This window comes from Pseudophryne corroboree, chromosome 1 (assembly GCF_028390025.1).
Source record: "Pseudophryne corroboree isolate aPseCor3 chromosome 1, aPseCor3.hap2, whole genome shotgun sequence".
In the NCBI taxonomy this organism is placed as follows: domain Eukaryota; kingdom Metazoa; phylum Chordata; class Amphibia; order Anura; family Myobatrachidae; genus Pseudophryne; species Pseudophryne corroboree.
In genome coordinates, this window is record NC_086444.1 from 884,035,477 (window position 1) to 884,048,186 (window position 12,710).

The 12,710-nt window shown below is 39.8% G+C and overlaps 1 protein-coding gene across 10 annotated transcripts in view; it reads right to left on the minus strand.

The window, feature by feature from the left end:
- Positions 1-966: 966 nt before the first annotated feature.
- SLC4A4 (solute carrier family 4 member 4) overlaps positions 967-12,710 on the minus strand; it is a 393,000-nt gene continuing 381,256 nt past the window's right edge. For 8 of the 10 annotated variants that reach the window (XM_063920111.1, XM_063920108.1, XM_063920104.1 and 5 more), the window contains 2 exons: positions 10,433-10,509; positions 967-1,132 (listed from right to left, as the gene is read on the minus strand). In XM_063920111.1, the coding sequence (XP_063776181.1) occupies positions 1,027-1,132; positions 10,433-10,509 (183 nt within the window). In that variant the 3' untranslated portion in view covers positions 967-1,026. The remainder of the gene's footprint in view (positions 1,133-10,432; positions 10,510-12,710) is intronic. The other 2 variants (XM_063920113.1, XM_063920112.1) reach the window with 1 other exon arrangement.

Below are 12,710 nucleotides of genomic sequence, written 5' to 3' on the forward strand. Positions count from 1 at the left end.
AAAATAATAGCTCCTGTTTAAAAAAAAAATCAACATCTCTAGATGTATATTGAACCATTACCATTCACTATGATTAGTTATTGCCCATGTACTTATAAAAAACTTTTCACACCACTTACAATAATGGATTATAAATTAACCCCATCTCCCTCATGACATCATTAAAACAATTTCTACCTCTGATATTTACTTCATTGGTCAGTTTAGTACAAAATGCTAAGATTTCTTTAAGCAGTAAATATGAAGATTGTGTTATAAATTATATTGCGTACAACGTATTCATACAGAAAAAGCCCAGTTTCTACAAATAGGAGGTAGAGCTATTACTTAAAACTATGTGTTTCCTGCTGCAGGAAAAAAAATCATTTTTTACAGTCATTAAAAATGTTTTTTAAAAAAATTAACAATATATATAAGTTGATGGTTAGGCCCCATAATTTAAAGACATAAACTAGAATATATTAATAACTCTTTAGTGTATACAAGGTGTGTTCAAGATGCATAGCAAAGGGGTATTTTAATTTATGGCAACTGATTCTCTATATTCAATATCAATATATTATCAGGTAAGTACCAATACATATTACTCTATTTTAATACCATGGTTCTAGAATTTCAAGGAAAATGTACTCTGAGAAGTTCCGATATGGAGTGAATGTTTCAATCATTGTATATTACAGTATGTTGCATAGTTGCTTCACTAAAAACAGGAAGTGCTGCGTTAGAGAGTGATGTGTATGCGATATTCTCTAGGCATCTGTCTTGTGCAATAAACACATCATTCTACACATGTTTCTTCTCTCTTGGGGAAGATGAAGAAGAAAGGCAAAAAATGACTTTTTGTGACCAGATATCCTTCAGTTTCACACACTGGCCGGGATGTACATTTCACAGTGGAAGTGCTCTTGCAGCAAAAGCCATTTACAGAATGCTGCCAATGAAAAGCATCGGATGATATCACCTGCAGAAGAGTGTAAGATGTTTATAATTTGGCTAGTGACGATAAAAAGTCAGAGAAAGATAGGTTCACAATGTTGTCTCCGTTCCATGGCCTCTCCAGAAACAAATATCGTCATCTGGATCCATCTGGATCCTAATTTCAGGCACAATTCGTATGGGAGTAATCGGAGAGCTACAAAACAACAAGAAAGCAATGTTAGGCTTCCTACAGCATGTCTAACCTATGACAATTCCTATTCTATCACTGTGGTCTAGTTATGAACAGTATATCCATATATATATACTGTATATATGTCATATGAAAAGAAGTATATTCTCCATAATAGAAAATAAATTGCAGGTTTTTGTGATGAATCAAGTCGGAACCATTTTTCACCTTTAAAGTGACCTCGAGTAAGTTTGCAATCCTATCATCTTCCTACAAATATATCAAGGTCCATCAAATTGCTAGGGGATCTCCTGTGTCCAGACCTACTTAGGTCATTTCACAGGGTGTTGAGACTGTGATTGGGCCATACAGTACAAAGACTTTAGTTTGAGCTTGCTTTTTGTGAAGTCATTCCTTGGTTGACTTGGATGTGTTTTAGGTCATAATCATATTGGTAGGTGAAATCCCCTGTCTGTCAGAGACCTGTAGGTTTTGTGCCAAAATACCTTGTTAATTAGAGCTATTATTATTCTCTCTATCCTGACTAGAGACCCTGTTCCAGCTAAGGACAAATATGTAGGTACAGTATAGTGATGTTTGCATGGCTAGCTGTGTGATAGAATTAAGGCCAAAAAGTTCAAACTTGGTCTCAGACCATAAGACATTTTTTATACATAACTTAGAGTGACTGGATCTATTTTTTTAACAATTTAAAAAGGCGTGGGTGATCTGTTTTGAGAGAAATGGCATACTTCCTGTCACGTTACGTTGTACAGATATATGTAGAATACGGAAATTGGTGTCACATGCTAGAAATGACCAGTTCCTGACAGACATTCTGGCATCTCCTGTAATGTAGCCTTATGTCTCTTGGTAGCTGACCTCATAAGTTTTCTCTTTGACCTGTCTGCAACTTTGCAGGGAAGGTCTCATCTTGTTAATGTCTCTGCTGAGAATCATTTTCTCCACTTACCGTATTAAAGTTAGGGATCTATTCATGAAGCAGTGAAAAGTGTGGAGAAGTGAGTCAGTGGAGAAGTTGCCCATGGCAACCAATCAGCATTGAAGTAAAATGAATAAAGTTTATTCTATAAAATTATACGTAGTAGTTGATTGGTTGCCATGGGCAACTTCTCCACTGGCTACCTTCTCCGCTCTTTTCACTGCTTCATGAATAGACCCCTTAGGGGGACATGTACTAAGCAGTAATAAAAGTGGAGAAGTGAGCCAGTGGAGAAGTGGCCCATGGCAACCAATCAGCTGCTCTGTATTCTTTTATAGTATGCAAATTATAAATGTATCGTCAATGCTGATTGGTTGCCATGGGCAACTTCTCCACTGGCTCACTTCTCCACTTTTATCACTACTTAGTACATGTCCCCCTTAGTATTCACACGAAACATGTGATGCCTTTGGAAATATTTCACATCACTACCCTGGTTGGTACTTTTCGACAATGAGAACATGCAGATGTTTTAAAAGCTCATTGCGTACCATGGCCATCCCATCAGTGTTCAACCAAGAAACCTGCAAGGAAATGTGTTGCTGGCACACGTATAGATGTGTCCTTTCTCATGTCTTGCACAAAATTGATTACTGCACATTTTATGCAGCCTGCCCTGACTAGTCGCAGCTGTGTATACGATCTATGTATTCCCATGGAAGCGGATGCATACGCACGTGCCCAAGGACATGCGCAGGCACGCCATTCACGCAAACAAGACGCATTTACAGAGACTCATTTGCAGGATGAGAAAGTACACAACTGTATGTTACTTACGTTTGAACATTATTTTCTATTTGGTTGGATAACTGTTTCAGCCACATTATTAAAGAGTGTACATACTTATGCAGGATGGGGATTGGAAGTTTTGGATTTCTCTTCTTTTTGCTAATAATTATCTACAGATGTGTCCACTTACATCTTTGATCCGTGTGCTACAAATCGCATTACACATAACGCGTGAGTGCCGTGTAACTCGGTAGCGCCGAGCTTCTTTTTTTGCATTTTTTTCTGCTAAAATGCGTCTCAGATGCAAAGACATGTAATAGAATGCATGAGCAGCTTCTGCTTGATTAAAATGATATGCAGAATGCCTATATTGTGTGTGACTGTGACTGCATTTGCATACAAAATGCAATCCTAAAGTGTTTACATGGAAAACACTGTAACGTGGCATTTCGGATGCAGATAGAGCCGCAATTACACACAGAATATACTGTAGGCCAGGCATTCCCAACCACGGTCCTCAAGGCACACCAACAGTGCAGGTTTTAGTGATATCCAGGCTTCAGCACAGGTGACTTAACTAGTAGCTCAGTTATTTTGATTTAACCATCTGCGCTGCAGCCTGGATATCACTAAAACCTGCACTGTTGGTGTGCCTTGAGGACCGTGGTTGGGAATGCCTGTATGTAGGCATATAATTTTAATCAGCAGAAGCTGCTTGTGTATTCTATTACATTTCTTTGCATCTAAGATGCATTTTCGCAGAAATTAATGCAAAAAATGAAGCTCAGTGCTACCAAGTCCCGCCACGGCATGGCGCGACTTCAAGGGCTGTTTAGCGTGACTGCAGTAAGGATGTAAGAGGACACATCTGTACTTGTATCACAAAAACCTGCAAATATCAATAAGGGTGTGTAGACTCTTTATGTCTACTGTGCACTTTATTGTTTTAAACATTTATCTTGTTTAAAAAATATGCATTCACTATTCAATTTCAATAAAACTTACAAAAAAATCCTCTCTTATATAGTTGATACAACTCAAAAACCAAAGATGGACCACTTTTTAATAGAGATGAGCGGGTTTGGTTCCCAGAGAACCGACCCACCCCGAACTTCACGTTCCGAGATAGAATCCGAATCCAGCTCAGGACTTCCCACCACATTCGGAAACCAGTACGATGCAAAACGTCATCATCCCGCTGTCAGATTCTCGCGGGTTTTGGATTCCATATAAAGAGCCGCGTGTTGCCGCCATTTTTCACTCCAGACTTGGAGAGTGAGGAAGACAGACCTCTGTCTCTCTCTGTGGGTGGTGGCGTCAGGTGGAGTCAGCGTGTGCTCTCTAGGGGTGATGTTGGTGGGTGCTGTCCCATCACTGTGATGTTAGGAGTGCTGTCCTGGCTGTCACTGGTGTTTCATGTGCTGTTAGGGGTGCTGCAGCTGTACATGGGTGTTGCTGTCCTGGCTGTCACTGTGTTGTACAAGGGACAGGGCACTGTCCTCCTGTATGCAGTGAAAATACAGGGGTGCTGCCCTGTCTTGTATTCTGTAAAAATTTAGGGATGCAGTGAAAATAAATGTGCACTAGCCCTGTCTTTTATGCTGTAAAAATTCAGGGCTGCTGTTGTTAAAATAAATATACACTGGCCCTGTCGTGTATGCTGTAAAAATTCAGGGGTGCAGTGAATATAAACGTACACTGGCCCTGTCTTGTATGCTGTAAAAATTCAGGGGTGCAGTGAAAATAATTGTACACTGGCCTGTTTTGTATGCTGTAAAAATTAATGGGTGCATTGAAAATAAATGTACACTGGCCCTGTCTTGTATGCTGTAAAAATTCAGGGGTGCTGTTGTTAAAATAAATGTACACTGGCCTGTTTTGTATGCTACAAAGATTCAGGGGTGCTGTTTTTAAAATAAATGTACACTGGCCCTGTCTTGTATGCTGTAAAAATTCAGGGGTGCAGTGAATATAAATGTACAATGGCCCTGTCTTTTATGCTGTAAAAATTCAGGGGTGCAGTGAAAATGAATGTACACTGGCCCTGTCTTGTATGCTGTATAAATTCAGGGATGCAGTGAAAATAAATGTACACTGGCCCTGTCTTGCATGCTGTAAAAATTCAGGGGTGCTGTTGTTAAAATAAATGTACACTGGCCCTGTCTTGTATGCTGTAAAAATCCAGGGGTGCAGTGAATATAAATGTACACTGGCCCTGTCTTGTATGCTGTAAAAATCCAGGGGTGCAGTGAAAATAAATGTACACTGGCCCTGTTTTGTATGCTGTAAAAATTAATGGGTGCTGTTGTTAAAAAATTTTTACACTGGCCCTGTCTTTTATGCTGTAAAAATTCAGGGGTGCAGTAAAAATGAATGTACACTGGCCCCGTCTTGTATGCTGTAAACATTCAGGGGTGCTGTTGTTAAAATAAAAGTACACAGACCCTATATGCTGTAAAAATACAGGGGTGATGTTGTTAAAATTAAAGTACACTGGTCCTGTATGCTGTAAAAATACAGGGGTCCTGTTGTTAAAAGTACATTGGTCCTGTATGCTGTAAAAATACAGGGGCGCTGTTGGTAAAATAAAAGTACACTGGTCTTGTATGCTGTAAAAATACAGGGGTGCTGTTAAAATAAAAGTACACTGGTCCTGTATGCTGTAAAAATACAGGGGTGTTGTGAAAATACAAGGGTACTGGCACTGTCCGCGGTTGCGATGTCTAGACCTGACCTTCACAACACTGTATGGGAAGAGGAGGCTCCTAGCACCATTTGCATGCCCTCTGCAAGTGCTGGGAGGAGCACCGTTAGTCCAGTTGCTGCTATTGAAATTGAGGATGTCAATGTAGACGTACACCAGGATGAGGAGGATATTGGTGTAGCTGGCGCTGAGGAGGAAGTTGACGATGAGGATTCTGATGGTGATGTGGTATTTTGAATAAGGCACCAGTAGAGACAGTTGTTGGCCATGGGATGAAAAAGCCCATTGTCATGCCTAGGCAAAATAACAAAAAAGCCACCTCTTCAGTGTGGAATTATTTCTCCACAAATCCGGACAACAGATATCAAGCCATCTGTTGCCTTTGTCAATCAATAATAAGTAGGGGTAAGGACGTTAACCATCCAGGAACATCCTCCCTTATACGTCACCTGCAGCACTTTCATCATAAGTCATTGTCAAGTTCAGAATCTTTGGGTCATAGCGTAAGCAGTCCTTTGACACCTAAACATAGTGATTTGTGACTTTGTTTGAATATTATTTCTCCAAGGATGAGGATGTAAACACTGAAGGGAGTGTGGAGGAATCTGAGGATGAGGATGACATCTTGCCTCTGTAGAGCCAGTTTGTGCAAGGAGAGATTAATTGCTTCTTTTTTGGTGGGGCCCAAACAAACCAATCATTTCAGCCACAGTCATGTGGCAGACCTTGTCGCTGAAATGATTGGTTTGTTAAAGTGTGCATGTCCTGTTTATACAACATAGGGGGGGTGGGGGGGGGCAGGCCAAAGGACAATTCCATCTTGCACCTCTTTTTTTTTTTGTTGCATTATGTGCCCTTTGGGGCCTAGTTTTTAAAACTGCCATCCTGTCTTCCACTGCAGTGCCACTCCTAGATGGGCCACATGTTTGTGCCGCCCACTTGGGTCATTTAGCTTAGTCATACAGAGACCTTGGTGCAACCTTTTGGCCTAAAAACAATATTGTGAGGTGTGAGGTGTTCAGAATAGACTGGAAATTAGTGGAAATGAATTTTATTGAGATTAAGAATACAGTAGGATCAAAATTACCCCCAAATTCTGTGATTTTAGCTGTTTTTATTATTTTTTTAAAAAAACATCCAGATCCAAAACCAAAACCCGAAAGGGTGGTTTTGTCAAAACCAATCCAGATCCAAAACACGAACGGAGATCCAGATCCAAAACCAAAACACAAAACTCGAAAGGTGTCTGCCGCACATCTCTTTTTTAAGTGTATAGCTAAATAATTATTATTATTATTATGTTGTTTGCATTACTCTCTCTCTCTCTCTCTCGTTTTCTAATCCTGGTGACTACAACTGCATCTCTGCATTTTAGATTTTTTTGCAATAATGATCTAATGCTAATTGTGAAACTGGATATTTGCATGATTTTATGGCATTTTAAATGGTGCCCACATCATAAAATGTGCTGTGCCTGTCAAATATAAATAAGTAAATTAACCCTAAAAAACCCAGCATAAAAAACATGCATATTTCTACCCATGTGAAGAGTTCCAGCTGAAATGATCAGTTGCCATACTCCAGAGCGGCGACCTGGAAAGCAGAGATCACTCGCTGCTTTGCAGAGCAGCGGGTCACAAAGGATCTCCCATCCACACAATGGATCTCCCAACCACACCTCACTGCATGTCACAAACACGACAGAGATGCGCCCATGTTCCAAACCGCTTTCCTTATCAACAAACACACTGGTGTCTATTCAGGAAGCAGTGAAAAGAGTGGAGAAGTGAGCCCATGGAAAAGTTTCCCATGGCAACCAATCAGCTATTAAGTAACATTTGTCAGGTGCATTCTATAAAATTATACATAGCAGGTGATTGATTACCATAGGCAACTTCTCCACACGTTCATTTCTCCACTCTTTTCACTGCTTCATGAATAGATAACATTATCTGTTTTTGCAACACTGAAAATGCTTCTCTAACAGACAAGAACCGCACAAACATATGCTTTGTGTATGCAAGAGAGACAAATAAAATGTAATTTCTGATAATATGAAGTATACAGTATTCTATGCCCAGCTGATGATGAAAGACTAATCAGTGTCAGGGCAAGTAGCCAATCACAAGTTATCAATCACAAGTGGCCAATCACAAGCAATTTGCAGAATCACACACCGATCATCATTATCACCCGATATTTACACTCCTTGCAAACAATCTGATTTTTTTAATTACCTTCTAGCACTCACTTCAGCCCTATAGAGCGACAGCCGTTATCTTTCAACTAAATTTACCAGCATGCACAATAAATGATTCAGACTTGTTTTGGAGTTGTAAATCCAGGTGAATAATGCGTGGTCAGCATTGGGGATACCGGCAGTCAGAAGACAGTCAGCGGTATCCCAATGAACAGTCAGAAGACAGACAGCGGTTTCCCAATGAAGAGAATTCCAACAGGGGTTTGGTAAATGTACTTACTCTGCCCCCTTCCCTCCTAACCCCCCTCCACCCCCCACAGCCTAACCCTAACTATCCCCCAGTGGTGCCTAAACCTAACGCTCCCTCCCCATGGCCTAACCTAACCCTCCATTCCCTGCAGCCTAACCCTAACCCTCCCCAGTGGTGCCTAAACCTAACCTCACCCCGCATGGCCAAACCTTAACAGTCCTCGCCATACTTCCGATTGGGATGCTGGCTGTCAGGATTTCGACTCATGACGGGATTCAAGTGCTGGTCTTCCTGGTGCATGTCAGGATTATGGCGCTGGGATTTCAAATACTGGTATCCCGACCGCCGGCATCTTGAAGGTATCCCTTGGATCCCTATGTTTGCACTTGAGTAACAGAAAGGGGCCTCATTTCTTCAATTTTTCTTTACAGTACTTCACATTTCTTTCTCGTTTTAACCACACTTTACTTCCCGTACATGTTATTTCTTTTAACACTGACCTAAATGTAACTATACACCCCACAGTACATGCATAGCAGTTCACTGTCAACTAACCCACTAGCTGATTGAGGTTTTTAATACCTCCATGGTGGCTTTGATAATCCTATTTGCCTACTAACATATTTCAGTGGATTATGTCTCTGTTATGTTACTGATGTTTGTTGTGATTACAGTAATATACTGCAAGCCATAGTATGTAAATGATATGCTATATTCAGCACAATTTATTTTTTCATTACACTAGTTTTTCTTAATTTCATTTTGCATGCACCGCTTACTATGTGAAGTACAGAGCTATCTATATTTTGTTTTCAAGTCAATAATTTCTATAACATTATGTCTATAATCAAAGTTCCTCCTTCAATATGCCCATACTTTTATATCTATTAGCAGATCTTATTTTCCCCATCATCTGTTTTTTTATCCTATTACAAACGCTCCATTTTAACAAATAACTCATCCCCTATTATCCCAAAGCCTTTCCTATATGCAGCATTCTATATTTCCATTCCTTACACTCTGGATTTAAAAGTAAGTGGGGAGGGTTGGGTACGGAATACCGACAGAGAGGATGCCGGTGGTCAGAATACTCACACCAGCATCCCTACTGCCTAAGTCCCTACAGTTTGCAATAACTAAACTAACCCTAACCTTACCCTCCCTCTCCGCAGCCTAACCCTAACCCTCCTCTTCTTGCAACCTAGCCCTCCACTCCAGCAGCCTAACCCTAACCTCCTGGTGGCATGAGGGGATGACTGATGAGCATGGGTTCTTTGAAGTATCTCTAGGTACTTTTCAGAAACAAATCTCTAACTGGCTCACCAATAACAGTCACTATGGAGTACAAGTGACATAGCTGCATGAAGCATCAATAAGCAGAATGTATTATGCAATCACTTCACTATATAGCCAGGGTGCTAGTAGAAGGACAAAAGGCTAAATTCCCAAGAGTTGAGGCACAAAAGCATGATCACATTTAAAATCTGTTAAATTCACAAATAACTTTTGACTGATTTAGGACTTGGATAATTATAATTTGTACGAAATGCAAATCTTGTGAATTCAGTTCATCGTTCTAGATGAGCTTCCTCATAACAGTTCTTCATTATAAAGCCCAGTTAATGTAATACTTTATAAAAGATTCCTCTCTCAAAGAATGAAAGCACTGCAACATGATTCCGGAGACCTGAACTATAATTAGCACACCCACATAGTAACAGTATTGGGCCTATATAGCAAATGATATAAACTGATGTTTTGAGGGGATACCCACAAATATTAAGTATCCTATGCATGCACCATGGAGGGACCACAGCAGATATCTCTATACATGCAGCGCTCCCTCCATATCTGACAAAAGCCACAGCCCTTGTTGTAGACTAAGGACTACACTTCGCAAAAATTACTGGGAGAGTGTTCCTCAGGAACCCCCCTCCCCCCGGCAGGGCAGGGCTGCCTTAACAGCACTATAGGACCTGGCAAAGCAATGAACCACTTAAAAAAATAATTATAACATGCAGTCCCGCTATATCTCTCCAAATGCTTCCCTACAGTGACCAGAGAGAGCCATTTAATGTTTGGCTGCAGGCTGGGAGGCAGGTAGAAAATGCTGCCTTAATGCTCTGATTGTGTGACCATTACCTGCCCTTGCTCCAAGGTTCATAAAATTGTGGGGCAGTGGGCAGCTGCCCAGTGTGTTTAAACGTTAAGATAGCCCTGCCTACGGCAATGGACATTGTACATGCGTGATCATCAGACCACGAATGTGCAGGAGGCTCACTAAAGGACTGTGGAGACCGCTCATGTGGTCATTTCACTCCGAGCACATCACAAGGTCTGTCCCTGCGTTGGTATTTGATACATTCAGGCAGTGTATTTCAATTATCGGTTCTGAAATCCAATTAGTTATAAACATGCCCTTTTAAGAGATGTCTTACCTTGGCATATGTGGCTGAAGAAATGGAGGAGTATCAGCACGATGTGTGTCGTTCAAGGAATGTAAATGGTTTTTCTCCTATTTGAAATGAAATAAGCAGAATAAAATTGCATGTTTGGTGACATTAAAACTGGCTGTCTTGAAATTAATAAAAACTACTGTATATTAGTAAAATGAGAACAGCCTGTACTATAAATGATAGCACTGATTACTATCCATTTGTACTAGAGATTACCTAATATGTTTAGTGCAATGGAAAGCTACTTGGTTATATTAGAAGAGGAATCCTTAAAAACGTATAGGCCATAAACTAGAAAAGATAAGTAAAATTCATTATAGGACTAAGGTTCTCAAACGCGGCCCTCAAGACACAACATGGCTCAGCACACATGGTTAAATCAAATTGACTGAGGTACCAATTAAGTTACCTGTGGCCAATCGTGGATATACTTAAAACCTGGAACATTGGGGGTGCCTTGAGGGCCGCGTTTGAGAACATAGGATGTTAAAATGAATCTATAAAGACACTGTAGGGGACAACGTTAAAGTTACTTCACATTTGTCTATGGCAGGCTATACTATAGACAAATGTGTCGCCTGTCATGTGTTTGTTTCAGAAACACAACAGATATACATAACTGAAGAAAGTCATTTATATACCATGTTGTCATTCCTTTGCTTCCAAAAGCATTTTATACATTTTCATAAGTCTGTTATCATTTTAACAAGTTCAAGTACAAGAGTGTAAAATACATTGATGAGTTCATAAGTACAGATGGAACAAAATGATTAATTTAATGACAAACTTGATTATTTTAGGACAAATCACTGCACCTGAAGAAACAACTATCATTAGTGTAGTACACGGATACAAGTCCGTACACAAATGTAAGGTGTGACCATGTTGAAAGCTTGTCGTTTCCTTTTATCTCACTTCTATGAATTAATTTAAAACAAATGGCAACACTGGGTTTAAACAATGTATAATGGATCAGTATAAAACTACTACATTGGTAATTGGTTTTCCAAGCTATAATGTCACTAATGTGGGAGCATTTACTGGAACTGAGACATGTAGCCAAGTAATAGTAGCCAATTATTTTTCTGCCTACTGTGAAATTCTTTCAGTGCATATAAGCTCATAGCTATAATACTTTAATCCCTTCACAGATCTCCTTGTAGAAGTTATAATATCCTTATAATACAGATGAAAACCACTAGCTTTCAAATTTGTAGAGAACTTACACCCACACCTTTGTGCACTTACAACATGCAATAATTCACAAGGAAAGTAAATGTTGGATATACATGCACAAAGATTATTATAACACATACAGTATGTATATGGCATGATTTCAAATGGAGAGCTTTCATACAGTACATACACAATAGCAGGTGATACACAGAATCAGCTGTTGATGAATAGTGATCTTGAATAATGAAGACATCCGCCCCAGGGATAATGAGCAATGATTTAATTAGGTAATGATTTCACATTTTGCTTTTAAAAGATCAATCAGGAACCACAGAACATAAAGTAGCAGACAGTTTTCATCATTGTGAACCTTTTAATAGCAAAAATGAGGGTGTTACTACAGATGTAGCAGAGCTAGAACAGACCATTCAAATTGTGGAAGAATGATAAAGTGAGCTTTCATTCTAGCACTTTACAGTGATGTAAACCAGGAAAACATTTGTGCTTTACCCGGTTTATAAATACGGGCAGACTCACAGAAATTCCCAGACAGCCTGCGTCTCGCAGGCTATTACACATTGCCCCGGTGTGATCTGTAATGGAAGGTAATTTGTGGTCTGCTACATTTGTATTAGGGTCAGTGGCCCATGAATAGCTCATGAAAGACTAACATGTTAATTCAGATAGAGGTTAGAATTATTACTGCTGCTACTGTTTATTAACACTGAATCCAAATAGCAACCATGATAAGTACACTGCCAACGTACGTTTCCTCACCATGGCAGGAATTCCTGTTGCATTTCAGTATTGTTTTGGCATGGGCATGTATATTTTTGGGCAGCATGTTATCTGTATGGCACACAACACCATACTCTTAGGACCCCCATAAGGAAAGCCCACTATCCTGCTGATTTGCCATGCCGAAATGCCAAACTCTGTTTGGCCTCACACTGGTTTTGGTTTTTTCATGTTAGCAGGTTTCAATAAGTAAAGAAGAGGTGTTAAATTTTCTTTATCTTTCTACAAATGTATTTTTACTTGGAGACTTCATATAGTACTTGATTGATATGTTTTTCAAACCAAA